This window comes from Leuciscus leuciscus, assembly GCF_965113295.1.
Source record: "Leuciscus leuciscus genome assembly, chromosome: 18".
In the NCBI taxonomy this organism is placed as follows: Eukaryota; Metazoa; Chordata; class Actinopteri; order Cypriniformes; family Leuciscidae; genus Leuciscus; species Leuciscus leuciscus.
Genome location: NC_138742.1, coordinates 20,318,415 through 20,345,910, shown reverse-complemented (window position 1 = coordinate 20,345,910; position 27,496 = coordinate 20,318,415). Strand labels below are relative to the sequence as shown.

General features: G+C 37.2%; 2 protein-coding genes across 7 annotated transcripts in view; one reads left to right on the top strand and one right to left on the bottom strand.

Moving 5' to 3' along the window:
* dnmt3bb.1 (DNA (cytosine-5-)-methyltransferase 3 beta, duplicate b.1) overlaps positions 1-10,972 on the bottom strand; it is a 49,126-nt gene extending 38,154 nt beyond the window's left edge. The window contains exon 1 of one of the 5 annotated variants that reach the window (XM_082146453.1): positions 10,744-10,972. Coding sequence is in view for 3 of the 5 variants with exons in the window: in XM_082146456.1 (XP_082002582.1) it covers positions 9,423-9,428 (6 nt within the window). In the remaining 2 variants the exon portion in view is untranslated. Of the gene's footprint in view, positions 1-7,260; positions 7,318-9,422; positions 9,473-10,743 lie in introns of those variants that run through there. The other 4 variants (XM_082146456.1, XM_082146452.1, XM_082146455.1 and 1 more) reach the window with 4 other exon arrangements.
* Positions 10,973-11,817: 845 nt separating this feature from the next.
* On the top strand, positions 11,818-19,707 carry commd7 (COMM domain containing 7). 2 transcript variants are annotated; one of them, XM_082146483.1, is made up of 9 exons: positions 11,818-11,974; positions 12,925-12,978; positions 13,482-13,584; positions 14,272-14,328; positions 14,427-14,464; positions 14,582-14,672; positions 14,774-14,823; positions 19,226-19,274; positions 19,387-19,707. In XM_082146483.1, exons 1-9 carry the CDS (start codon positions 11,891-11,893, stop codon positions 19,461-19,463), a joined length of 603 nt encoding a protein of 200 aa, XP_082002609.1. In that variant the 5' UTR covers positions 11,818-11,890; the 3' UTR covers positions 19,464-19,707. The 2 variants fall into 2 exon arrangements, with proteins under 2 accessions (XP_082002609.1, XP_082002610.1); XM_082146484.1 differs by having other exon boundaries at positions 11,820-11,974; positions 12,928-12,978.
* The last annotated feature ends 7,789 nt before the right edge of the window (positions 19,708-27,496 follow it).

Genomic DNA, 27,496 nt, shown 5'->3' with positions numbered 1-27,496 from the left:
ATGTGCACCACGTTTCTGTATCTTTCACGGTCGAGTGCGTACTTCGAATCGGAATTCAGTAATGGCGGCGCTCACTGAATATGAGGGGGAGAGGGGCAGGGCGGGCTTCCTGCAGCATAGGTCTGCGGTGTCCATATATGGTATATCCTGCGCCGACTTGACGTCAAGTCGGCGCAGAAATTAACATCACGTATTTGAGTGCGCGTGCACGTGGGCTGGTTGACGAACCCAGGGGTAAACAAACGCTTCACTTTTAAATATCGGCTTCCCGGCCAGTGTATAATCGTTAGGCAATCATAACATAAATTTTTTCTCGTGGAAAAGTGAAAATTACAGGTCATGACTCCTTTAATATAACCAAGTTTGTCATGGTACTGTTTTGTTGTTGTGTTTTTCATTAAGGATAATAATTGACCCACCATTCAAGCAATATCCGCCCCAAATTGCCGCTAATTCGAAAGCGATAGTAAAATGCACATGGCTGCATGCGCATTTAAGCAATTTGTAAACATTATCCGTTAAATGTATGGACATTTCCTTTAACCATAAAACACAATGCAATGCGTAATTCAAAATACAGGTAAAATAATCAATACAGATAATTCAATTTCATATAAAGATAGTGACACGCGCTGTTGAAAATAATGAAATAAAACAACTCGATCTTATCTCTGGCAGTAGCTTTTATTTAACATAAATGATGCCAAAAACAAAACTCTGAGGATACTCAGTAAGACACGAACAGAACAACCGCTATAATTTGAAGATAATGGACAAATGAACTGAACAAAACACAGGGCTTAAATACACAGAAACTAATTAACAAAATGAACATCAGGTGTAAATCTATGAATAACCATGGAAACAAACTGAAAGCAATGAAACTTAACTAAAACCCACACAAAACAGGAACAATCACAATGGACAGCTTCGTGACGCACTTCCGTTTGGAAATAGTATGTCTCACTTATTTCCGGTTATGTTTACTTTCAATGTACCAGAGCCCGTCTACGGAGAGCCTGGCCACTCCCTATTAAGTCCTATTATACCGAATTTTGGTTGTAGTTCCACCAGAGTTCCACTGGGGGGCGATCGCCCATGAGTGCAAAATGAATGGGAGTCTATGGAGCTAGACGGCTAATTTGTCTCTTTCACCCGATTGTCGTTGAGAAATCTCAGATTTGTTTGTAGGTTTTGCAAGTTCAACATGGGTTATTGGTCGAAAGGTGAATTTACGAGTACTTTACTCCTTTCGATTTCTTACAGGTTGAGTTGTTGCTGCCCATAACATGCTAGCATTCTGCTAATGAACACTGATTGGTCAGTGAAGGACTGATTACGACCAGAGATACCGCTTGATGGCATCGTGTGTGTGTGTGTGTGTGTGTGTGTGTGTGTGTGTGTGTGTGTGTGTGTGTGTGTGTGTGTGTGTGTGTGTGTGTGTGTGTGTATTTTCAGCGTGGTCTTTTAAAACAACAAAACAAAAACTCTTCTAGCACGTGTATTATTTACCTGTGTCAGCTGTGTTGTCGATGCCTCGAGAGAAAAGAAAGTGCAGAGCGCGAAAGCACCAAAGTGACTAAAGGATTGCCGTAAAGCAGTATCTCTGGTCGTACAATGTGTTTGAGGTCATTGACATTTTAAAAGACTTTTTAAAGCAAATAAGTGACTCTAAAAAATCTAACACCCAGCAATGTGTAATTTCTTTGCATCTCCTTTCGAATACAACATTCAAATTACTAGACAAAAAATGATATCCTGAGAAAAGTGGATTTTGAGGGGTATAGCGTCATAGACCTCCATTCATTCTGCACTCGTCCTGTGAGCGCCCTCATATGGAACCAGAGTGGAACTGCAACCAGTTCAGAAGCCGGAAATTTACTGAGAGTGGAAGTTCTCCCCTTATTAGACATCCTCTGAATGTACTGTGGTCAATGAGTTGAACAAACGCCACCTAAAATGAGTGCCCGCGATAAGATTTAAAAATGTGGCCATTTTTATTGACAGGAGAAGGTATATTCTGATGTTTACGGTGTGCAGAATTTTCCAAACTTATCGTAACATGAAGTTTTAATTCAACCCAAGCCGATCTGAGAAAGCAGCGGCTGTTAAAAATACGCCATTATTTCACCACAGGGTGTCAGCGTTCGTCTGAACTAGTGACCGCGACGCTGAAGTGTATGAGAACAGATGGATAACATCAGTACGAACCACAAACATTTATTTATTTGGATTAAAGGAACACTCCACCGTTTTTTGAAATAGGGCTTATTCACCTTCTTTCCTACATTTAGATAGGTGGGCAAATGCATTTTTGTCTCAGTGCATGCATTGTTTTAGTTTGACAGGGTCGGCGCTAGCTTAGCTTAGCACAATGAATGGAATCCTTTGTTGCCAGCTAGCATGTCCTGAGTAAAAGTGATATAAAAAAATTTAAAACCCCACCTAATTACTTCTTGTGGCCTGCGTATTCACAACAAGTACAAATAGCGATGCAGATTAACACTAGACGATTTCCTATGCAGATTAGGGTTGTGCCGATGGACGATATCATCGTCCATCGTGATGGCTGACCGACATCACGATGGTGAGCCACCATCGTGATGCCACGCCCCCACCCTGTGAGACCAGCCCAGTCTCACAGCAGTTCGTGTTCGTGTGTACACCAGTGGTTGGGAACCTGGCTCGCGAGCCACACCTGGCTCTTAGGCAAAAATCATGTGGCTCGCAAGGTCTCTCACCCTTTACCAATGAACGATAAAAAAATTAAGACGTGCGTGTTCAGTGCTGTTCGCGAGTGTCACGAGTCACCACAGCAATCAACTAACCGCTTACGTTTCTGTGGTAACCTAACAGTTACAGCTCCTGCACTGGGATTCAAGCAGCTGCTGCTTGTTTAAGGTGATGGCGAAAATCATTTTAGAACAGCAGCGAAAATGTAAAAGTAGGCTATATAAACTTTAATATATCCTTTTATTGAAACGGGTGCTTTACTGTTCAAAGAGACATTTCGAAACATCTCACCCGCTGGCCGCTGGCCGCTGGTACTTTCACTTTTGCCGCAGAGACCCTTTATGTCCTATAAATGTGTCGTATTGTTGATAATCCGCGCAGATTTCAGTTGACAATTCTGTTTAAAGTTATTAATAATAAAACATGAATGAATGAGAAAGAAAAGATCAGGATGTGCTTTATATTGAAAAGAAATATTAAAAGCGCGATAAGTCGCGAAAGAGACCTGAATTGTACTGACAGGATGCTGTGCGCGCGCTCCGAGCGCAACACGGACAAGCATAGTCTTTGTCTTCGGTTGCGAGCCTAAATGGCCAAATAAACATATAAATATTTCAAAATGCCAAGCCGAGTATTCCCGTGGCGTAAACACAGTAGAAGTAGCTACTCTCTCTCTCTCTCTTCGTGATGGTCAGCGCGATTCCGTAGCACCCCCCCCACCCCCCCCCCACCCCCCCCCCCCCCCCCCCTCACGACGATATCATCGTCCATCGCGATGTTTTACTGTAAACATCGTCAACTGCCAATTTAGGGGACATCGCCCAACCCTAATGCAGATTTTGACTTGGGACTATATTAGGGGGAAGCACAGGCGAAGCACTGCTACTTGGGCGCAGAGATATCACGCCCAAGTAGCAGTGCTTCGCCTGTGCTTCCCCCTAATATAGTCCTTAATATATAAGTCAATATCTGCCTAGGAAATCGCCTAGTGTTAATCTGCATCACTATTTGTACTTGTTGTGAATACGCAGGCCACAAGAAGTAATTAGGTGGGGTTTTTAAATTTTTTATATCACTTTTACTCAGGACATGCTAGCTGGCAACAAAGGATTCCATTCATTGTGCTAAGCTGAGCTAGCGCCGACCCTGTCAAACTAAAACAATGCACGCACTGAGACAAAAATGCATTTGCCCACCTATCTAAATGTAGGAAAGAAAGTGAATAAGCCCTATTTCAAAAAACGGTGGAGTGTTCCTTTAAATATTTTAATCATTCTGTGTCATTTTTCAATGTCAATCTTTTCACTGAAGATAACGGACAAGTGAACTAAACAAAATACAGGGATTAAATACACAGAAACTAATTAATGACATGAAAGTCATTAATCATTGAAGGTGTAAATCAATGAATAACCATGGAAACAAACCGAAAGCAACTTATACCCACTCAAAACAGGAACAAACACAGATTACCCGCAAAAAAGAAAGTACATCGGCCGCAATTTTTATGGACTTTTCTAAGAGTGTAGAGATCTAAACTTAATGTTTTGAAAGAAAAAAAATGTGAGAATTGACCGTTCGCAAAGACCCGCCCCCTTTAGTTACTGTTACTATGTCCGACAAGCCATGCCGCTCTCACGGCGTGAAAAATACATCGCGGAGCAAAGAGGACACAGGCAACGTGCTGACAGACAGGACAGACCAGGTTACTTTTGATATGAAACAAAGTCTCATCTTTCAAATTTGTTCTTTTTTTAAAGAAATTTAAACAATAAATACCGTTTTGTGGCTCATTAATGTGTCGTAACAGATCGCTGTAGCGCATCAGGTAAAGCTGCTCGTGAACCGATCATCTCTTCCTTCTAGTTAATTTACAGCATCAAATAAACATAAATGAACATCAGAAGGAATGTTGTTTCAACTGCAGAAAGACGTCAGTACACACCGTTTTTCAGCTAGAATTTAACTTTGTTACGTGTTAAATATGAATATTTTTCTTACACAAACTCATCGTTTTGCTTCATAAGGCCGTTTGGAGTTCATTTACGATGGATGGATGCACGTTTTTGAGCTTCAATCTCTTGGTTGCAAGAAGAAGAAAATCCTATACACCTAGGATGGCTTGAGGGTGAGTATATCATGGGCTAATTTTCATTTTAAATTGAACTAATCCTTTAAACTACTACTAACTCTCCTGACTGCTTTGTCAGACAAAATGGCGGAATCGGCAGATGGCGGATTATGATTGGTCAGATCACCTGTTAATCAAAGTCCCTGCGAAGGGTGAATTGAGCCAGTGATTTTTTATTTCTTTAATTCTTTTTTTAATGACTTTTAAATTTGTTTTTAAATTTCAACTAAGAAAGAAAGTCATACAGGTTAGGAACGACATGAGGGTGAGTAAATTATGACATCATTTTTATTTTTGGGTGAACAATCCCTTTAATACTTTCATGCTTAGCATTATTATGTTCTTCTGTAGTTCAAAAAGTCCCACAAGTTAGAAACATTCAGCCTGTTAACACAACAGTCATCATTAGTCATTCATACTTTCAGATCACAGCTGTAGTTCATGTTACACCCTGAGGCCGAGGGTGGTGAATGTATTTCTGTCATTATAACTTTTCCCCATTGCTTTGGAAGGCAGTTTTTTTCTATAGTCTATATCACAGTTGCTTTCCTCTTTGTCCTCAAATCCGTCTTCCTGATCTTTCAATTTAGGCTTTTTTTTTTAAGAAATACATCTATCGTATTTTGCCAAAACCTTTTTGCCATTCTACACTCTCTCTGTTTTGTCTGTTTTGGAGGATAAACATTGTTAAATTAGACCTTCTTTATTGCATCAAAATTTGTTATGTAACAATACTGATTACTGTAATATATTTCCATAATAAACATTGCTATATGGAAAAGTAATAATAACTTTGTCTGTGCTCTAATGCAGTGGTTCTCAACTGGTTAGGCCATTGGACCCACATTTTCCCATGGACATTAAGCTGCAATTTTTTTTAGGAATTTGACCTATATGGGCCATTCTACACAATTGGTGCAAACTGCTGTCCCACAACCAAAAAACACATTTAAAAAGCATTTAAGTATTCAAATCTTAGATGTTTACAAAGATCCTTCTATTATCTATTGAATCCCACAATAATATTTAAAATATCAGTAAGCTTAATATATATATAATCATCATTTATTGGGTACTTTCAATTGGGAGGTGGCTGTCCCAAACAATCATGACCGAAACATGTCATCATTGTTTTGGTAGTGACAAAAGGGAACACATTTGGGGGAAATAAAAAAAAATTTTGTACAGTTATGCAAATCATTAGTATCTTAGTATGTTTTAGTAGGGTTTTATTATGCGAGTTAAAATTCTGTAATATGATATGGTCGCTACCAATACATTACTGTCACTACCGAAAATGTGCCGTCACGACCAAAACATGCATGTTTTGTCTAAAAAATAAGGTATACTGAGTTATCAGCTAAGATGTTATTATAGTGATTGTAATGAATCCTTAACTTTGAAATCAGTATGATTAACTTAATGCCTTTTACAAAGAAAGACAGGATTTCAAAATATAACAAATCTTATAAATTACACTTGAAATATTGTCAAAATTGTAATTGGTATTGATTTACCTGTGAAAACTTTCTTCTTCTTTTTTTTTAAATAGCAAAGAAGGTAGATGTAAACAAATTATGAATAGGCCAATATAAGCCTTCTTATTAAATTATTTATTATTGTGTTTTGGTATAGTGACAAATTTGGGGAGAGGAAAAATATTCCAAAACTTTCAGAAAGTACAATATGATAATTACTAGAAATGTGTACCGTGGATATTATACAATTTGCATACATACAAAATTTGTGGAAAAAGACAAAGAAAATTCAAGACGTTTCCAACTCTGATTTTGAACCAATTCTGTAGAATGGCCCATATAGCCTATAGCCTATACTGTATATAAGAATATGACACATAATTGATGATGAATAAAGAGTATAAGGTAAGACTATTAAATAGCAGTTCCAAAATAGTTTTTGTTAATACAAATAAGTTGGTATGTGAGACCACAGTCATTTAGAAATATAGTTACAAAAATAACGTTAGAATAATGTTAAAAACATTGACATAAAACTTCACAACATCTCATCTGACCGTGGATACTAAGTGAGGACAACGCTGTTTTCTCAGGCACTGATTGAAGAGTCAACCGCTTTCACTTTTTCACTTTTAAAATAATAGTCCAGCGACAGAAAAACAGAATTACACTTGTTGTTTCTTTGACTGCACACTCCGCGAACTACTCAAAACGACCCACCCGTTGAGAAACACTGCTTTAATGAATGTTTTTATGATGACTTTGTGAAAGGTTAACTAAACAGCATGAGCCGTCTTCCTGCTGGCCAGTATTTTGGATATTTCATTCTGTAACATACAGATCTGTATTATGCTATTGTTTTTTATAGTGTTGTACATTTCTTACAGATAATCACGATGGTCATTGCGTTTGACTTACCGAATGTGTTATCTTCCTGTCAGCAATTATAATTTGTCTATAAGCTTCTTCTTTTTTTAAATGAATGTCGGCAGTACAATGTTGCCAGATATTGCTACGAAAAACAAGAAGAAAAAAAAAATAATAATAATAATCCGAAATAAGTTAAAAGCTTGTGTTTTGGAAATAAGATTAATATATCACTAACCCTAACATGCAACTTCCCACTTTATTAGCTTTCTAAAGTGTCACAACAAATGGGAACAACCCCAAAAAGACTAATAGGTGTATAAAAAGTATAATAGGTGGATCTGGCAACATGGATGGGATGCTGCAAGCGGCCTCACTTGCAACACGCTCTCAAGCCCCGTTAAATGTTCTAGCTTCTCGCAGCGACATGAATTGCAAACACTCATATTAAGTTGTTTAAACGGCTAGTTAATCATTCAGAGAGCTTGAAATTTTATTTTTGAATATAAAAAAATTACCGAGGTCCGGACCTCATGACCTCATAGCTGGCTAAGACCATGATCACAGCCTGTCTGACATGCACACTGGATCTGGAGAAAGTGACAAGCCACATTATGCAAACAGGACACATACAGGGCATCCAGGTGCCTCCTACAAGCAATGGCTAAATGACATAGTGATTAAGTCTGCAGACAAGCACATGCAAGTACTTGCACAAATAAAGGCATTTACTTCCTAACTTCTTCTATGGATCTCATTTCAAGTCCATTATTTAAGTGACAATGCGTTCATTTTCCTTATGGGTCCTATAAACACACATACTCCCTCCACAGCCCAGTGGGAGAACTGAGAAAACCTGTGAAGGTGAATGAGATTGAATACAATAAGAGGCCACATCAAAGGTCTTTATGAATGACAGAGATCGTGGACTGAACTTAATGTGAGCACGGTTTATGAATTTATATGCAGTTTATGCAGTTTTTGTGTGTGTTTGTGTATGTTTGTGTGTTTGTCTATGTTTCAAATTCTAGTATGAATAATAATAAATAATAATAAAAAAGTTTCCTCAAGTACTGTAAGTTTAGGGAAGTCTAAAAATGTGGTCATTTCAAATAGTTTGCATCAATCCGATGAGTGAAAAAAATCCCTAAAAAGTTGCGATAAAAGTGGCAGAAGCAACAGCTCTCCTTTTCCATATTGTGACGTACATTCAGAATTATCAACAAAGAAAAAATGTAATTACGGGGACTTGGTTCAATGCATCTGTTGTTGATTGGTTTTTGAGATATGTATTGCATTGCACACAACAATGGAGGCAGATGAACGCAAGCTTGAGGGGTGGGGTTTAAGCGGACTAAATGATTGGATAAGTCCTGCACATGTCACCCGAGAGAAGTCTGACACTTTCAACAAGAGGTCCAGTTAAGACATTTAGGCCCGATTTCACAGACAAGGCTTGGACTAAGCCAGGCCTTAGTTCAATTAGGATATTTAAGTATCTTTTATAAATGTCCCTTAGAAGAAGAAAAAAACATTACTGGTGTGCATCTTGAGACAAAACAATGGCACTGACATGTTTTAAGATATGTCACAGCAAGTTTATTTCAGTTAAGACGGCTCAAACAAGCATTTTAGTCAGGGACTAAGCTTGAGCCTTATCTGTAAAACCAGCCATTTAATTAAAATGATGAGGTCAAAATACATTTTAACATGCATTAAAAAACAAGCACTTGGAAGAGGATTCAAAACAACGGTTTGGTCACAAATTGGACATCGCTAGTTTCTTCCAACGTGAATGCAGCTGTGAGCTGACAGAAATTAAAACGAGTTATGAATGAACGACTTAAGTTTGGGACATCAATAAAAGCCGAGAGAGTGACACGTAATTCGAACTGGCCGTATCGTTCTTAGTTCAGTGTGCAGTCTCATTGTTACTAGAGTTTTGATTGAAGTCTGAGTCATTTTTATGCAGCAGCGCAAAACCATAGTGACGGCGCGGCATTCCTTCGAGAGGCCCCGCGGGCATTGAGCGCGCGCTCTGCCGTACAGTCTACCATCGACAATTAGCACGTTACCCTCGCTCAGATGCACGCTCGACTCAACTCACTTTCACCCCGCTGCGGAATTCACCTGCACTATTACACGCGCTCATATTTCTATTGCTTTAAAGGAATAATCACCCAGAAATGAAAATGATGTCGTTATTTACTCACTCTCATGTTGGTCCAATTCTAGTATGTGATTATCTTTCTTGTGAGGACCCAAAAATGAGAATGACAGCCTCATTTAGCATTCATTTTCCTTCTACAGAAAAAAAAGATGCAATAAAAGTGAACCATGACAGAGTTTGTCATTCAGTCCCTAACTGATCATTACGTGTTCCACAGAAGAAAGAAAAGTTCGGGTATTTATTTTACAGTCCTGTTCCCCATGGACATTCTATGTAGGCTACTCATTACAATAACTAGGTAATAACTAGGTACTAACCCTGAACCTACACCTAAACCTAACATTAATCCTTGACTGTAGTTATCTTATATTACCCAGTATTTTCTTAAGTAGCCTAAGTAGCCTACATTGTAAGTAGGCTACGTATTTTTTACTGTAAAAAAAAAAAAAAGTTTAAACGAACTTTCATTTTCGATAAAATTTAAATACATTTCCATAGGCCTAAGTGAGGAATTTACGTAGAAGTATAAACAAATGTGTCCATTATTAATTATGTAAAAAAGTGAGATTTTGTCACAACAGTAGCCTAGGGTTACTGTTAGGGTTTAACAGTAGGGTTTTACAGTAGGGTTTTACAGTAGGTGTTTTGTTACTGTTGTGACAAAATCTCACTTTTGCAACATAATTAATAATGGACACATTTTTTGAAAGTGAACTAATCCTTTAACCCGCGTGACGCTGTTACTAAACGTCTTGACGTCAATGAAATAAACCGGTTTCTAAAATGGCTTACAGAATTTATTTTACTTCGTTTATCTACTTATTCGCAAAGTTGGTTTCTTTCTGGGGGAAAACGGTAACAAATTTAGAATATGGGCTTCAATTACTTTTGCCACCACTATTTGAATCTGTGAGGAAAGCCCACTTTCTGTAGCCTGCACTGCATCTTCACTAAACATCTGGATTTCTTGACAACGTGGAAACTTTGAATAAGAAATTCCCTTATAAGTCTTAGAAATAGAAATTAATTGGGAAATGCGCACAAAACACCTAATACCTCAAACCGGCAATGTAGGATAATGAGGAATAAAATCTCAGAATCTTCCCCACGCAACTTACATAATCTCCAATAAGACAAGCTTCCAGCACGCCTCAGCCATGCACGCTCGACAACCACACACTATTTCAAGGTTTAACAGAACGAAATTCAACATTCTAGTTACATATAGATCTGTTGGTTAAAGTAAGTTAAATAAAACTAAGTTTGAGTAAGTCTATATCATCAGACATGTGCGGTCATGCTGCACTTGAACTCTCCCCGAGAACGCGCACTAGCGCTCCATGCAGAAGAGGCATGAAACTTACCTGTCTCTGGAGAAGTGTTACTGAAAAACGCTTGAGAGTAGAGGTTGAATGTGCAGTTATAGTAGTCCACTGTCCACTGCCAAGGTACCAAGGTATGTCACACTAATCTTTGCAGGTACACACGCCTATAAACCCTTAGGGTGAATATGTAAATGGAGTCTCGTTCACAAGGTCCGCTCGGTCTTTTGCCTCTACACTCAGGCGTGACTTTTCCCGGGTCTCGAATCGCACTCCCACTGAATAAAAGCTACTTTTACCTCCTACTGTTTAACCCTTTCTCAGGATTGGATGAGATAGGGTTGCCATGCACGTGTGCTGTAAGATTCTATTCTGTGCAAATAAAATATGCACGTTTTTTTTTTTTTTTTTATTGGATTGTTTGAAACATATTTTTTAGGCCTGTATGTTGCCTATTTATAATGTTGGAACTTATTAAATATCTACTTTGTATGTTGACCATAGTATAATATTATATCATGTGTTGTTATAGCTTACATATATTTTAGAGCATGGAGGGGAGAAACTGACAATGAACAAACAATGAATGTGGCCAATTTCTGAGAAAAATATAAAAAAATTGGACCGTGTAAAAACTCATGTCAAGTGACTTGGTATAAAACCATGGTCCCGCAAGAGCTGTCCTGTTCAAACAAACTAACAAACATAGTTTATGGCATTGCATTAGATTTAGCCAGAGTAAAATTTATTTATTTATTTTTTACATATGAGATACAAACTATACGATGAAAATATAAGCAATATTTTTAATAAAAACACGAAATGTTATTATGTGAGACCTGATGTTTTGGAACATAGCAATACATCAATTTACTGAGGTATTTTATACTGCTGCCCATTTAAGGGTTAACATCATGGGACATATTTTATATAGCCTGAATGAGACGAAATATAATCAGTTACTTTAAAGAAAACAATATTTACGTATTTTGTCACTATGATCGTTTAATTAACGCACACAAAATCTTCATCATTATCATTGCACTACAAACATTTATGACCACACGTGCTCAGGGCGCGCAAGTCTGAGAATGGCGAAAGTGCTGCGTTAAATCGTTGGCCTGAACAGCGGAAGTGTAGAAACAGATGTGACAGTTGAGTGTATGAAAAGCGGAGCTGCAAGGAAACAATGTTGCAGTTGCATTTCACGAATGATACTTTACCCGACAATGTCAGCACTGACTTTCAGAATCTGAATAAATTCAGTGAACAGGTAGGAGTTCAGTATGCTGGGAACGGAAAGTGTTAACTAGTATAATCCTAAATAATGAGTTTAATGTATTGGTGATCAACAGATTTTGTGAATAATTAAACTGGATGTAAATAAACGGGTCTATCGATCATCGAGCCTTCAGAAATAAGTCACCTAATGTCTCGCTTAATACATATATGTATTATGCGTGTGGAATGTGTTGTTGTCACGTGATGATATTACAGTAGGCTACCATAACACTTAGCATTAGCATGAATAACCTCAGCTTCTTTAGTGATGTAGCCTATATGCATTTTTATTTTATTTTATTTAGGCTAGTGTATTTCGACACGATCACACTTATACGATATCATACCGTTGATAATAGGCACTCATTTTTGGATTGCTGTGAATGTTTGAGGAAACAACTTGACTTCTTTTTATAAGTGGCATAGACACAATTATGCCTTTCTTTCTAATATGTATTTGACCACTGCTAAAGTGTTGTATGCAACAATCAACAGCAAACATACATTACACTACCAGTAAAGTCTGAACACACTCGACTTATGATGTTAAAATATCTAAATACATCATGCTTGATAGGCCTAGGTTTTTTGTTTGTTTTTTTGTAAATAAATTCATTAGTGCAATTTTCTTTCTTTCTTTTTTTTTTTTGTGTGTGTGCTAATATTTAGCTAATATTGTAATGTTTTTAAATGGGTGAGTTGAACAAGATGAACAGTAATGGAAAAGCAGCAAACACGAGCCTGGTGTTCAGTTCTGCTTAAAGTGAATTAAAGTCAAGTTGTGTCCAAACATTTGATTGGTAGTGTGCATTTATCTGCATGCTTCTACTTGCTGTACTTACTGTGTTTACGGATATACCTTTATTTCAGCTTTTCACCTAGATAGTAGATGATACACCAATGTAACCTACATTCAAGGCTAATAACTTTACTTCCCTGCAGCAGTTCGTGAGTCTGACAGAGATCTTATACCAGTTCCTTCTAGAACCCAAAGAGGTGAGGCAACACTCCCAGATTACATCTCTGAAAAGTTATTTCTCTGTTAAATCATTGCCAGGAAATGCAAAGGATAAAATGTCTACCTTGAATGCAGCCGATTTGGGTAAAAGTGTCTGCCAAGTACATGAATATAACAAAAGATTGATTATGTGAACATTTGTGATAACCTGTGTGTGAAATGATTCTATTTGTGGTTAAAGGGATACTTCACCCAAAAAAATGAACATTTTGTCTTCATTTACTCACCCTCAAGTTGTTCCAAACCTGTATGAATTTCTTTCTTCTTCATCTGTCAATGGGGCCTATCAATTGTTTGGTTCCGACATTCTTAAAAATATCTTCTTTTGTGTTCAGTAGAAGAAAGAAAGTCATACAGGTTTGGAACAACATGAGGGTCAGTAAATGATGACAGAATGTTCATTTTTGGGAGAACTATCCCTTTAAGAGGATTTATAATCGCACCCAAGTAAAAGTTAAATATTTGTCTTTGTCCTCTTCAGTCCGAGAGGTTCTTGCATCAGCTGACAGAGTTTGCTGGAGAGAATGGGATGAGTGCAGGGCCACTGAGGGCTCTGATGAAGAGTGTACTCCTCCTACCTCATGGTAAAACATTCAGGACCCTCAGCTTGAACAGATCGAGCACCTTAATCTGAATTTCCACTGTTGAATAATGCACTCCCCTTCTGCTGGTGATAACATCTAATGTAGACGCTTAGCCTGACCCCAGCACTAATTTAAACAGTGAATGCTATGATCCTAATCACAGTGAGTGATTGTTCACTGTATTTTACACCAAATTGCTGCATTATGCGTCTAGAGGATCCTAACATATGCAAATAGCCCTTGTTGCAAATTGCCCTTGGGAATCTGGACCTAATGTCACATGCAGACTGCACGACTCTACCAATCAGTATGCATTGGTGTGCTGCTACATTTGCATGCAATGACTATCCTGCTGCCTGTGCTTTTAGACATTAAATTAAGACAAACATGTCAAATTACTAATCATACTGATGGAGGGAAATAATCAAAGTGGTAGTGTAGAATAATATGTATCAGAAAGACGTACAAAAATGTTTAGGCTGAGTTTTAAAAAGCCTATAGTGAGCTGTCTACGTAGGCAGCATTATAAGGCATTACATATAAGTAATTTGACTGATACATAGATTCACATTGGTATGCTATCAAGGTCCATATCTGTTAGAATGCTGCCTATTTAGTTCACTAGGCTTTGGAACAGAGATAAAATGTGAATATAGAAACAATGTTAATGTCTTCCTTCCTTCTCAGGTGCTTTAAAAAGAAACCTAACAGCTGAACAGGTGAAGGTGGACTTGCTCTCATTAGGTACAAATCGATCTTTCCTCACTGCCATAATCTGTACATGTTTGATTATATTTCCCATTTGTCAATATTTAACAGTGTGATCTATTGCTTAATCACAGGACTAAATGAAGAAAAGGCCAGTCATTTCTCTGACCAGGTATGACTTAACATTAAGCCATCATGGATGAGTTATTGTGGTGCTTCTGTTGTTTCCCTGTGGTTGTGGATGGGTATGACTAAGATTCAGTGTGTCTACATCTTCCATTTATTTCAGTGGAGAGTCCACTACCCTGTTTTGTCCAGGCTGGCTGTGGGACAGACACTAATGGTCAACCAGCTTGTTGACATGGAGTGGAAATTTGGTGGTAAGCAATCAATAAACATTTGTATTTAAATCTATATAATTTCCAATGCAAATAAGAATATAAATAATATGTGAATAATTTAAACGCATAATCTTTTGCAGTTACTGTTGGTACAAGTGAGCTGCAAAAGACTGGAAACATTTTTCTACAGGTAAACCTCTTTAATTTTTTGAAAGTCAGAGCAAATATTCACAGATAGATTGATTTTAAGGTGCATTTAACCTTTACTTGATGGTTCAAACAGATTAAAGGCTGGAATATGCAAGCCAAATTTTGCCCAGATTTTTTACTGTCTGGAGAAATTGACGCTGAAAGTCAGTGTCAGTCTTCAGATTTTGGAGTTGGAGTTGGCAGATTTCCTCAAAAATGTTGTTATGTATGTGTAATACTTTTCTGGTCAATGGTAGGAGTCATTGGGGAGGCTAAAGAACTTTCACAAACTTTATTTTACATCTCATACAATAATAAACAGAAAAGGCAGCTTTTCAATGCCACACTCAGCGCTGCTCAATTTCGCGGAAAAAAAGAAAAAGGTTTGGATGAAGTCATGTTATTCTTCTGTCAGCTCACTTTCTGATTTGGTATCGTTTTGTTCCACATGACAATCTACAGAGTGCATGCGCATTTGTCCGTGGGGTTCCCCACACACAACAGGATTTCTGATCGTAAATATTCAGCATGTTGAATATTTACGATTTGAGATCAGTGCAGCTCTGACATTCTTCCGAACACATCTCACACCACAGGAAAATCTGATAAGATAATCTGTTGAACCATCAAGATCATCGGGACTTTACCTAGGATTGTCGGAAGGGGAGAATTGGGCCCAAAATCGGCCCGATTATCCTGTATTAGTGTGTTGGTGCCTTCAGCCAGTGGCTTATATCCACCTGTCACTGAGATAACTAAACAGGTGTTAGTTATCAAACAATTGACCCACTTTCTCCTGAACTCTCTCTACTGTTAGGGGATTTACAGTTAATGACCCAAGGACCATAAATGATTATTTAAGACCAGGAGTTAAAAGTATAGTCAATTTAAGACAAGAGTCAGAATTATAATAAATGAAAGATTTTTTTTTTTACTGAAGATATAATAGTTTGCAGTTTCATCAGCAGAAGTCAGCTTCAAGACTCACAAGGAGTTTGTAGGCCGCCCCGCTTAAAGTTACAAAGATCACAGCAATTATACCCTTCACCAAGGTCTGAGCTACATCATTGCTTCAGGTTGAATGATTCTGATTGGCTAAGAAATAGATAAACACATTTTCCACACATGGACAGATAAACTGAAGCATATCTCCATCGATTGTGCGGCTGACACTCAGACCCTGGATTTAGGCACGTTGCGACCTTCCAGGTCACAGATCTGCGTTTCTAGTCGCCAACACGTCTAAGAAAATGTGTCAGTCAGCAACCTAGCACTGCTGAGATTGTACTCAGTGAGTAGTTATCACAACCGTCCATTCAGTGTACTGCTACTGTACATCTGTAGCCGGAGCTATTGGCCCTGTATCATGGTGGAGACTAAAGCCTGGAACACACCAAGCCGACGCCGACGAACTAGCGCTGATGAAAGCCGACTGTGTTGTCGCCTCGCATCAGGGTAAAAAGCTCCACTTGAACACACCGAGAGAACTACTGCCGACTGTTAGCTAGAATGCGCGCGTTCTGCGCCTGCGTGTAAATGAGACAACTGTCTATTTCTGCAGATATATTCGCCTATATTCGTCATTCAAAAAGGGAAACCGACGCTGCAGATACACAAACCGTAAACAAAGCAGTGCGTGCTTACGTTTTGAATATCAATCCTGCTAAACACTTTCTTTATTCCATTCTGCCCATGTTCATATTGAAATATTCGCCAAGGAATATTCAGGTAAGATGATGTAACATTAGAACAGCCTTCTCTCTGTACCGTTTTGACTTCTTTGCTCGCTGTTTTGCTTTTATTCTCGTGCACTGACTCGTTCACTAAGCTGAACAGCCAATCAGAGTTCCCCCTTTCACCGACGGCCCGACGTCAATTCAACATGTCGAATCGGCCGAAAAAAAGCCCAAAAGGACCAATTTCAGCCATTACTTGCTGTGTTCCAGGCTTAAAAGAAGACAAAGAAGTTACTGGTCCTAAAATAAACTAGTCCAAAATGTTACTTATATCGTTTAAGGTCTGTATTATTATTTTAAAGACTTCTTTAAACTCATTCAGTTTTACTTTTAAAACATTTACATAAAAATTGCCCTCTAAATGTATAAAATCTGAACTGCCTGTAGCATGATTTCTTTTAACATCTCAGTGTCTATGATTTTCAACTGAAACACAGTTCTTTACTATAGCTTATCACTTATGACACAGGCTCAGATAGCAGCTTTTATCTTCACTTTGAATGAGAGAGAGACTCTGAGGCATTCAGAACTGGTAAACTGCATTTCCATAAACTTGTAACATCAGACTTTATTTACTATCTTTTGACTCTAGCCCAGCTTAAGACATCTTTGCCAGAAATTACATGCATTTTCAAATAAACATCATTTTTATATATTTTATATATTTTTGCAACATTTGTTGGAGTCATTGTCTGTAATTTTTCATCAACCTGTATTTATCCATTCACTTATAAAAATAATTATTATAGATGTTTCCTTCAAAAGGATTTCCTTAAAGGGGTCATGGACTGAGAAATCAAAAATCCCTTGATATTTTGACATATAAGAGGTCATTGTACTATAAAAACATCCTGTACGTTTCAGAGCTCAAAACTTTCTAGTTAGTCTGAAAACAGCTTATATTGAAGCCAATCTGCCAGAACGACAGGATGTGGAATGTGCCAAATCAGTGTGTGCCTGCTAAAATCAGGCTAGGAAAAATGCCTTTAATTTCTAAATTATGACAATTTTTTATGTAAAAATCATACTAACATTATAAGTGCACACCAGGAAACATTATAAAACAATAAAACAATGCAGTTCATGACCCCTTTAAGACTTCAATCTTTTGACCTTATTTTTTTAATCTCTTCTCACTGATCTACTTTCAAATCCACATTAACACCAGAAATTTCTGTCACATTTTCTTTTTTTACACCTTCTGAGTGGGCATTTACAGTTACGGGATAAATGGCCCTGCTGACCACAATTAAAACACTCTCTATCATCTGGTGGATTTGTATCAGCCTCAACTACAGCAGCAGACAACTTGCCAATAGTTTGCCTATAGCCTTTCTGCACACCACTGAAGCAGTGTGTCCCAATCAGGAATGTAAACAGAGCCACTGATAAGCAGTTCTCTGTATTATTTTGACAGTACGCCAGAAGCGGATTCAATCACAATAGCTGAATCATTATCATTGGTAGCACATTTATTTTCATAAGCTGCATGGAAACACTCAACCTAATAGGGATTCCCACAAAGTTTCTGTTCAACTTGAGTCACACTTGTCCAAGGACACGATCCCCAACCCATAATTAATCATCGTCAGCAATACAAGGCTAAAAATGTGAAATACTTTCTTTGTTTGTAGCCAGTCAAGTATGTTGTTTTTCATTTGTAATCTTCAGTGGTTGTATTTCCAGAAACAGCCTAATGTAATATCCATAATATGTTGGCTACACTAATTCGTGATCACCTTCCCTTTAAAACTCATATGAAACCGGCATTAGGCTTCGGCTTCGGCTCCTCCCCGTATTTTAGTCTGCGTTATTCGGAGTTCTTCAATCCGCAGAGCACCAAGCCAGAGTCAGAACCGGAGGACGATGTGTGTGTGCATTTATTGATAGATTGTTATGATATCTGCATCTGTGTAGTTCTTTGTCATAAATGCAGTTTACATAATATGATGCGAGAACAATTCAAGACAGTTTCCTATCCACTGTAAAATTTTGCCTTATTTATTTTATGAAATTCCTTTCATCTAAATGGCATGAGACTTTGTGACTTTTCCTACTCTTACTATACTCTATACTTCAGTGCAATACATTTCTAAAATTTGTTATAATCATTTTATGATATATCTAAAAGTAAAACACAAAACTATAAAAGGGAGTGGAAATGACAAATGAGCTAATGTGCAGCCATCTACTGGTTATAGTGGTAATTTCATGTCATTTTCATGTTAAAAGTGTGTTTGTTTTCCACCAGGTCACCGAAATCCTCCACTAAAGCATGGCTCATTTTCCATGTTATCCCCATGATTGAAAATGGGAAATGTAGATCTTCTTTAAAGTTAATTTCCCTGCACAAATGTAGTGTTTAAAACATTACATGTCTTGAAAAAATCGAATAAAAATTCCCACATATTACAAGTCTAGACAGTTACAGCTAAATAAAGTTTATCTATATTCTTAATGAGTATTAGCTGTTTATTTAAAATGATTAGAAATTAATTCAGTATTCAGGGATTGACTTGATTAGTGTAGAACATACCTACCCTAGTAACAATATATATTTAAAAAAAAAAAATTATTCATACCCACATTGGGGGAAGAGCCCCACATATTGAAGTGAATATTTAATGAATAAGGCTTGTGATTCATTAAACTTTTTTCTTCTCACAGCTGAAACTGGTGATCAGAAAAGGAAACACAACAGAAAATGTGTACATGGGTGAGTTTACTTCAAATTATTTGTGTAAGTTGTTATACTGTACTTGATTCAGCATTTTCAGGATACATTTGCTGTCATTTTTGATAGCTTTGTTTGTGTCTCTCCACATTAGAGCTGACTTTACCCCAGTTCTATAACTTCCTTCATGAGATGGAGCGTGCCAAAGCTAGTATGGACTGCTTCAGTTAACCGGGTCGGAGGTCATTGTAATCAGAGTCTCCCCGTTTTCTTGTTGACCAGTAAAGAGTTGTAATGATGTTCCCATACTCTCAAAATGTTTCAAGAAGAAACTTTAATAATTCACTGATCTTATTCAGTTGTGTGTTTGTTTGTGTCCAGTGTGTTTTTGTGTGAGACAAAGATCACATTCCACATTGATGCTCTTTATTGATGATCTTCTGTTTATTAAACCTTTAATAAATTTCTTCTGTAATGGTGTTTTTTTCTTCTTCAATTTAGTGTTGGATTTCATTATTTGTTACCTGAAATCGAACCATCTGCTTACTGAAGCCTATAAATAAAATAATTAATACAATACATTACACTAATATTCATTTATTTTGGAATGAATACAGAACATAATTAGTCAAATTTATTATTTTATTTTTTGTGTGTTTTCCTTGGTATTAAAATATTTAGATACAAATTTAAATATATGTTTACTTCTACTACTACTAGGTGCTGCAGAAATGTATTCATTTTGCTGTCAGCAGACATATTCAATGTGAAAAGTGGTTGCTTATATCAAAGAATATCATGCTTTACACAGAGTCAGATTGATGTAATAAATTAAGTCTGTGTTAAATATGAGCGCTCTGTTTTGTGGTATTTGTGTCCTGGAGCAATTTAAAATCAAGACCGGCAATATCAGAGAACATACCCAGAGGCTGTGTAGATAAATCATTTGACTGATTTGTCCTTACGCATGTTGTTTCCCTCTCTTTGATCAGTGATGTTTGCATTCTTTTCATTCTGGTTCATTTTCTTTCATTTTCATTCTCCCAATTTCTTCAATTACTGACTGACACTCTTCTGTCTGTATATCAGTGTGTGCAGGCCATCTATGAGCCATTTAGCTCCAGTTTCTCCACAACTTGTGGTGCGTGTCTGGAAAATGGTGGCACTTGTTTAGCCAACACTTTCATAAATATTTGTTTTATGTTTTGGCAAATTAGTGTTGAATTACTATGAAGTTGTGCAATCTCCTTACGCCCCACTCAGCGGTTAGGTTTAGGGGTGGATCATCATTAAATATTTTCCCACAAATTTTTTTTCCGTAAAAATCAAAGCGTACGAGCTCATTTGAAATGGCCAACTTGTTCTCATAAGATAGAGTTAGGACGGTTCTCCCAGGTCAATCAAAGTCCCTTGGCAATGCGTTGATACTTTTAGGGGCATTCTGACGTCAAGGAATTCAGTCGTAATCCCAATGATGGTAGCTACACACTACATAAATAAAGGTTCTTGATGTCCATGAAGAACTTTTAACATTCATGGAACGTCCATTCCACATGTTCTTTATAGTGGAAAAAGGTTCATAAGATTTTTTTAAATGTTGTTCACACTAAGAAACGTTCTTTTAAAGTCCCCTGTAGTCAATAATTATATCCCTTAATATTTTATTTTGATCACCAAAATGACATATTTAAACGGTTTTCCTGTGGATTATTTTCTTTATTCATGTCTTAAAATAGCTTGAATGTAATAATCCCTGGCTTCATTTAGTATACGTTGAGCCATACATATGCAAATTAGCCGCGCCTCCACTCACTCATATGGGCTCTTCTACAAGTCAATGTATCAGAATGGTATAATGTATTGCTCTCTACAACGTCGGACACATAACGGTAATTAATATGATTAGCATTTTGCTTGACTACATTATCAAACAGCTAATGATGTGTTGCTAATGTTACACACAAACCATGATCATGTTTGCCATCTCAGAGTCAGTCAGCTGCCTGCTAAAAATCAGCATGCTTGAAAAACGCGTTGAACAACTAGTAGAACATATAGTTCATCATAACATTGTTATATAGCTAACATCATATACATAAATAACTTGTTATACTGTAAAATGTACCCGATTTTTCATATCAACATAAAAAATATACCAGGCAGGATAACCTGGCTTCTCTTGAGACGATGATATGCTAACCCCTGAACGTTGACCTGATTGTTTACAAGGTAATTTATGACGTCAGAAACGGCAGCGATTTCAAACCTTTTTTTTTTTTTTTTTGCTGCAGTTTTAAGGAGAAAATACATAGCAATGGTGTTGACTTGGTTTGTCCTAAAGCATATTAAAAACACCACACAGACATATGAGCAACATTAAAAGCTTTTAGAACTGTTGTCTGAAAGGTTCTTGGTGAACCAAAAATAGTTCCTCTATTGCTTTGCTGCAAAACCCCCCTTGTGGAACTTTTATTTCCTCAGCCAACTGCAAGTAATGTCTGAACCGGTGGTTCCTCTAGAGTAGAATTACTTCTGCAACAACACGGAGTAGGGCACATCAGTAGAGTAAAACTAACCTCTCACAATGGTCAAATCCCAGTTCACGTTCTGTACAAGTTTGTGAACAATTAAGCGCTTGGTGAATTCTTCATCACACTGATATAGGAAGAGTCGACATCATTGAATCTAAAAGCAACATAACTTATGGCTTGACCGCCATAAGCCAGTTATCGCTGTGGTAAATTTTCTGACACCTCCTGCTTAAAACCTAAAAAGCCAGAAGCATTTTGAGGCCCTGCTTTCAAAGTCCATTTTGGTCATCCTATATAAGATGTTCCTGTCAATATTTTAAAAAAAATCTGGTGTGAGTTTTAGCACCCTGCCAAATACATGTTCTAGCTGTTGATCTTTATGACCAATTTATGAGTTGACTTATGCATGTGAGAGGAAGCTCAAAACGTTTTTCTAGAATTGACTGTCATATAAGCTGTATCTGCTTCCTTGCTATGGTGGTCTTGTTAAAAAACTAAACACTCAACATGATTATCCAACAAAACAATCTCATCGTAATGGCATATGGTCCTGGTGGGAGCATAATGCTTTACATTCATTAAACAGACACTTCAGGACAATGATCCAAAATATTTTTTGGTAAACCTGAGAGGTCAAAACAGAGAAAATGCCATGTTTTGCAAGGACCAAGTCTCAGTCCTCATTTTAAGCCCTGCTGAAAGCAAGCAATAAACTGAAGACAGCAAAAAAACGTCTTGACTAGTGAAGTCTGAACATCTTAAAGGAGGTTTATAAAATAAAATAGGGCATAACACCCATCATTACTGCTAAATACTACCAAAATTCATCTTTTTACTTTGCAGCATAAATAATGTATTGTGTATGTGCTGTGTTAAAGTTTATAGAATTAATCATTATATTTATGGTCATATTAGTCAAATGAGACTAATGAGTAAAATTTGAGATGACTGTCATTGAGAGCATCGATTTATCTTGTATAAAATAAACATAGAAGTAAAGGAAAATATAATTTGAACATCTGTGGATGTTTTTGCCTGATTTGACACCAGTGTGAAACAACTTGTTTCAACAAGCACTTCTGAAGATAGGAGAGCTGGAGAAGAAAGAAAACTTCACTAACCAAAGAAAATAAATAACTCAAACTCTCTTTTATAAAAGCTGACACGACTGCAGCATATATGATAGCTTCTCATACTGCATCTAGAAAGGTACATGGTATCTAGAAAGTAGAGCATCTCAATGTAAACCCTTTAAAACCTTCACCAAATATAACAATTACTCGCACAGATGGGATGTTGCAGTCAGTACTCCAAAATATTGTCAAAGCAAAATCAATAATTCATCACTCACCTCAGTGTGGCCTTAATGTAGCCTGAGGTGCAGATCAAAAAATCAAATGATGTTGTGGCAGTGTTTATTTTACATGCACAATTATGACTTGCAATGAGATAAATATGTTCTGGAAGAAAAGGGAAAATCAGTTCAAATTAGTTCTGAAGTTGTGTCACTTAAAATCAAATTACCCCTCACTGCATGTGCAAGGGCGTGTTCACATCCATAAAAATTTTATGTTTATTGTGAAAACTTAATTTGAAAACTGCCATCTGTCCTCTGTACAAATATATTACAAAATGTATCTGATATTTCATTAACAATACTAATAAATCACATTGATCAATTTAATTCAGAAAATTATTGTTTATACTGTTTATCTGAAACTATGGCTAAAAAACGTCTTTTGAATCAGCATTGACATTTTTTTGTTCCATATAAGTTTCATTTTGGTTATTGTTCTCAGTGTACTAATTCTCTTTACAAGCAGATTTAAAAATATTATGAAATATTAGCTGTTTGACTCTGACTTAGGAAATGAAAAAGCTTTAGGCAGAAACAGTTGCCATGAATCCTTCAGTTGGCAATACAAATGAGTGAAGACAGCGATAATACATGTATGATGTTAAACAGATTTTTTACATTTCTACTTCTTCAGGCCTGTCATGCTTGTTCACACCTGCCATCCACTAAACACCTGGTGGGTGTGTGTGTGTGAGAGAGAGAGAGGGAGGGAGAGAGAGAGAGAGAGAGAGAGAGAGAGAGAGAGAGAGAGAGAGAGAGAGAGAGAGAGAGAGAGAGAGAGAGAGAGAGAGAGAGAGAGAGAAGGTATGTGCGAAACTGAGAGAAAGGGATAGGGGAAAGTTACTGTTATACTAGACAGCAAAAAGAGGAAGTTGAATTCCCACGAGAATTAACTAGACACCCTAAAGCAATTCTCCAAACATCTGCCATATACTTTTTTTTTTTTTTTATGTTGTACACAATGTATGTATAGGTGCACATTCTGAGATGAAGAAAATATGGTGTGGACAGTCTGTTGATTTATTTGGCTTGGGGGCTGTTAAATGCCGTTATGCCCTTAAATGTTCTCAAAGTAGCCTAGTGTGTGAAACAGGGGTTTTAGGACAATAAATCTTTAAAATATAAAGGTGCATCAAGGGGTTGAAGTTTGGCTGGTTAACAGTCCAGTTTGCCTCTGCTGGTAGATTATGTAAATTGAATGTCATTCATATAGCCACTGAAACCTTTTTCAAATACATTTATTGAAATAACAGATAATAAGTATTGCTTTGAAAGGCATTCTAGCTCACTGTGCGTGAGACATGACAATGCATAGAATCTTTTTTTTTTTAAATGCACGGATTAATTGTTCATAAGATCTATAATAAGCATTTAGAAAATATATAGAGTGCATGTTCATTTCACGCTGACTTTATAATTTAACAAAAAAAAGTATTCATTGTTTTATAATTTAAATTAATCTTAAATGTTCTTTTGAAATTTCAGCTGTTTATGTCTTTTTATACTTTTAAAAAACAAACAAATAACAAACATCCAAGAGTGTGGGGGTTATTGAAGAATGTGGGATTTTTGAAAGAAGGATAATGATTTTTTATTATTATTGTGTTCTGCTTTGGCCCATTTTTTCGTTTTACTAATGTCTGAGGTAAACAAAATGGGCAGAGATCTTCATGAATGTTAAAAAACAATAATTTACAGTCATATTTCCTACGGCTTACTGGGTGTATAGCAATAAAAAAAAAATCTACTGAAAGCAATTTATTGAGCACATACCAAACTCAATTTATTATTAACAGATTAGCTATACAAACGTTGTTTCAACATTCACGACTTGCTCCAATTCATGTGTGGAATGCACACTTTTCATCATCCAATCAATTTTTGATGGGTGAAATCAAATCCAGCCCTACATTTTTTCCGATTAAATATCCGGTTTTATATAATTTAGTTAACAATAATAACGCTGGAAATAAGCCAGAAGGGAAATGCATCTTACGTTGGTTTCAACACATTTTATATTTACATCCTTTCCTTGTGAGGTCTTTTCCCAACAATCATCACAGAAATGTGTGTGTGTGTGGGGGGGATGTCTGCTGAAATCACTAGGGCCATAAATAAGCAGAGTGAGAAACAGGACTGAAACAGTGGCTCAGAAAGGAAGAAAAGGGTTTAGCACTTCATCAGCCCCATACAGGGGCTCAGCGGGCTGAACACCATGCAGGATACTGATACTCATCCCACACACACACACACACTTCCCCACACGAACCTCTCAAAGGCACAGTTTCAAACAGGAAACAAGACCAGTGTGGTTCCTACAGTCTTCCTCTTTCATTTACAGCCCTGTTCTTTCCCCATCTGCGTTTCTCAGAGCCATGTGCACACTTCCATTCAGACTGTTCCTTTCACTCTGTCCTGTTCTCATGAGCGCGCGCACACACACACACACACACACACACACACACACACACACACACACACACACACACACACACACACACACACACACACACACACACACACACACTCTTCAGCCTCTCGTCCACTATAGAGCATAATTGATGGTTTCTTCTTTAAGTTCCTTTCGGGTGCAGGCCACAGGCATCACTGTGCCGTGTAGATTGGGCTGTGGTGCACAGGGGGATTTCCTGCAGTATTTCACCCCAGTCGCTCTGGCCCTAATCTGGGTAGGGCAGACAGGCTGCGCAGGGCGCTTTGAAGGAAGAAGGGCCTCAATTTGTGTGCTTTGAGAAAGTGTGATGCAGGGTTTCCTGAATATGGACATGGGCAGCAGAGGAATGCAGGTGCACAGACTTTATATGCATTTGTGTCATCAAGAGATTTGATATACAAGAGTGAAAAACATTTTTCTGTCATACTGTAAATCTTATATGTGTATTTCTGCATTATTCTAACTCTCTTCTGTTGTTTGCTCTTGTTACTTAGTTACCATTCACCTAAGTTCCAGCCTCTCTCATCGCCCTGGCAACGGAGCCATCCCATTGCTTCCCCTACACACTAGCACGCCGGGCCTGTCCCAAGGCTGACCCCTCCCCCTCCATCCCCTACCTCTCCTCTCCCCACAGCCTCATGCAGTAATCAGCACACACACTTTCTACATCACCTCTCTTCTGTTCATATTTTCTGAGATAATTATTCAGTCAGAGTAAAAAGGAATCCAAATCACAATCAATAAATGTTTGCTGTTGAGAACTAAGAAATGTGTAAAACCATAAACATTTAGCCATTAGAAGATTTTGCTCATTCATTATGAAGACAATATTCTATTTTGAGCATAATCACAAGTAATAATATCAAATATATTCTTTACTTTGGTATAGTATAGTGTACATTATACTATAGCCTAATATGATAAAAGCATAACCCACATCTCATTAAATATAATATAATAAGTCCCAGAACATTTAGTCCTTGATATAATACAATATTATAATATGATAAACCCTACAAGGTAAATTATCTATACATTATCTATAGATAAAAGAATATACTATTAGGGATGCATCGATACCACTTTTTCCAGGACGAGTCCCGATACCATTTTTTTTTTTTTTTTTACTATGATACAGAATATACATGGAAGTGTTACTAGTATAATTATTTCGCATTTTGCATGTTTCTGTATTGTTTCTATATAAAAATGTGGATACAATGTAAAGTATTTTCGCTGGCTCTTGTTTTAAATTATTTTGATCCGTACGTTCGTATGTTGTTTTCATCTGTTGACGTTGTAAAAGCAGAATGTGGCGGTATTTGTCCCGCCCCTCCTCCACTGTCAACTGTGATTGGATGGCTGGGTAAAAAGTGACAGTGATGAGTGCTGCGTTTTAAACAAAGTTAAACATTAAATTCTCGGCAACCGTTAAAGGTATAGTGGAGGATCTTTCCGAATTTTAGATAAGACCCGCCCTCTCCACTTTTTGAATAAGTTTGATTGATTCATCAGAATGATTGACAATTAGGAGGACCAATAGTATAGGTGATCCACCCGGAAGTAAAAAATCCTCCGCTATACCTTTAAATAATGCAGAGCACGTAGCGCTCAGCATGAAACACACACTCAGCGCCTCGTCACGCTGCTGCCGTTTTAATACAGCGCTCCCATTGAAAACATACAAGACTCTGGGAAAACACTTTGGTGGACACACTTTGGTGGACACACGGCCTAAGAGCTGCACGGATACAACATACTGTTACACACACATTTTCTTTTGTTACATTTAACTGTTTACATTCACACTTATATTATAAATGATGAATGGGTTATGCTTTTGTATGTTGTATAGCCTATACTCTAAAATATTATACATATACATTTTGCATCTAATATATTGGTATAATATTATATTATAGTC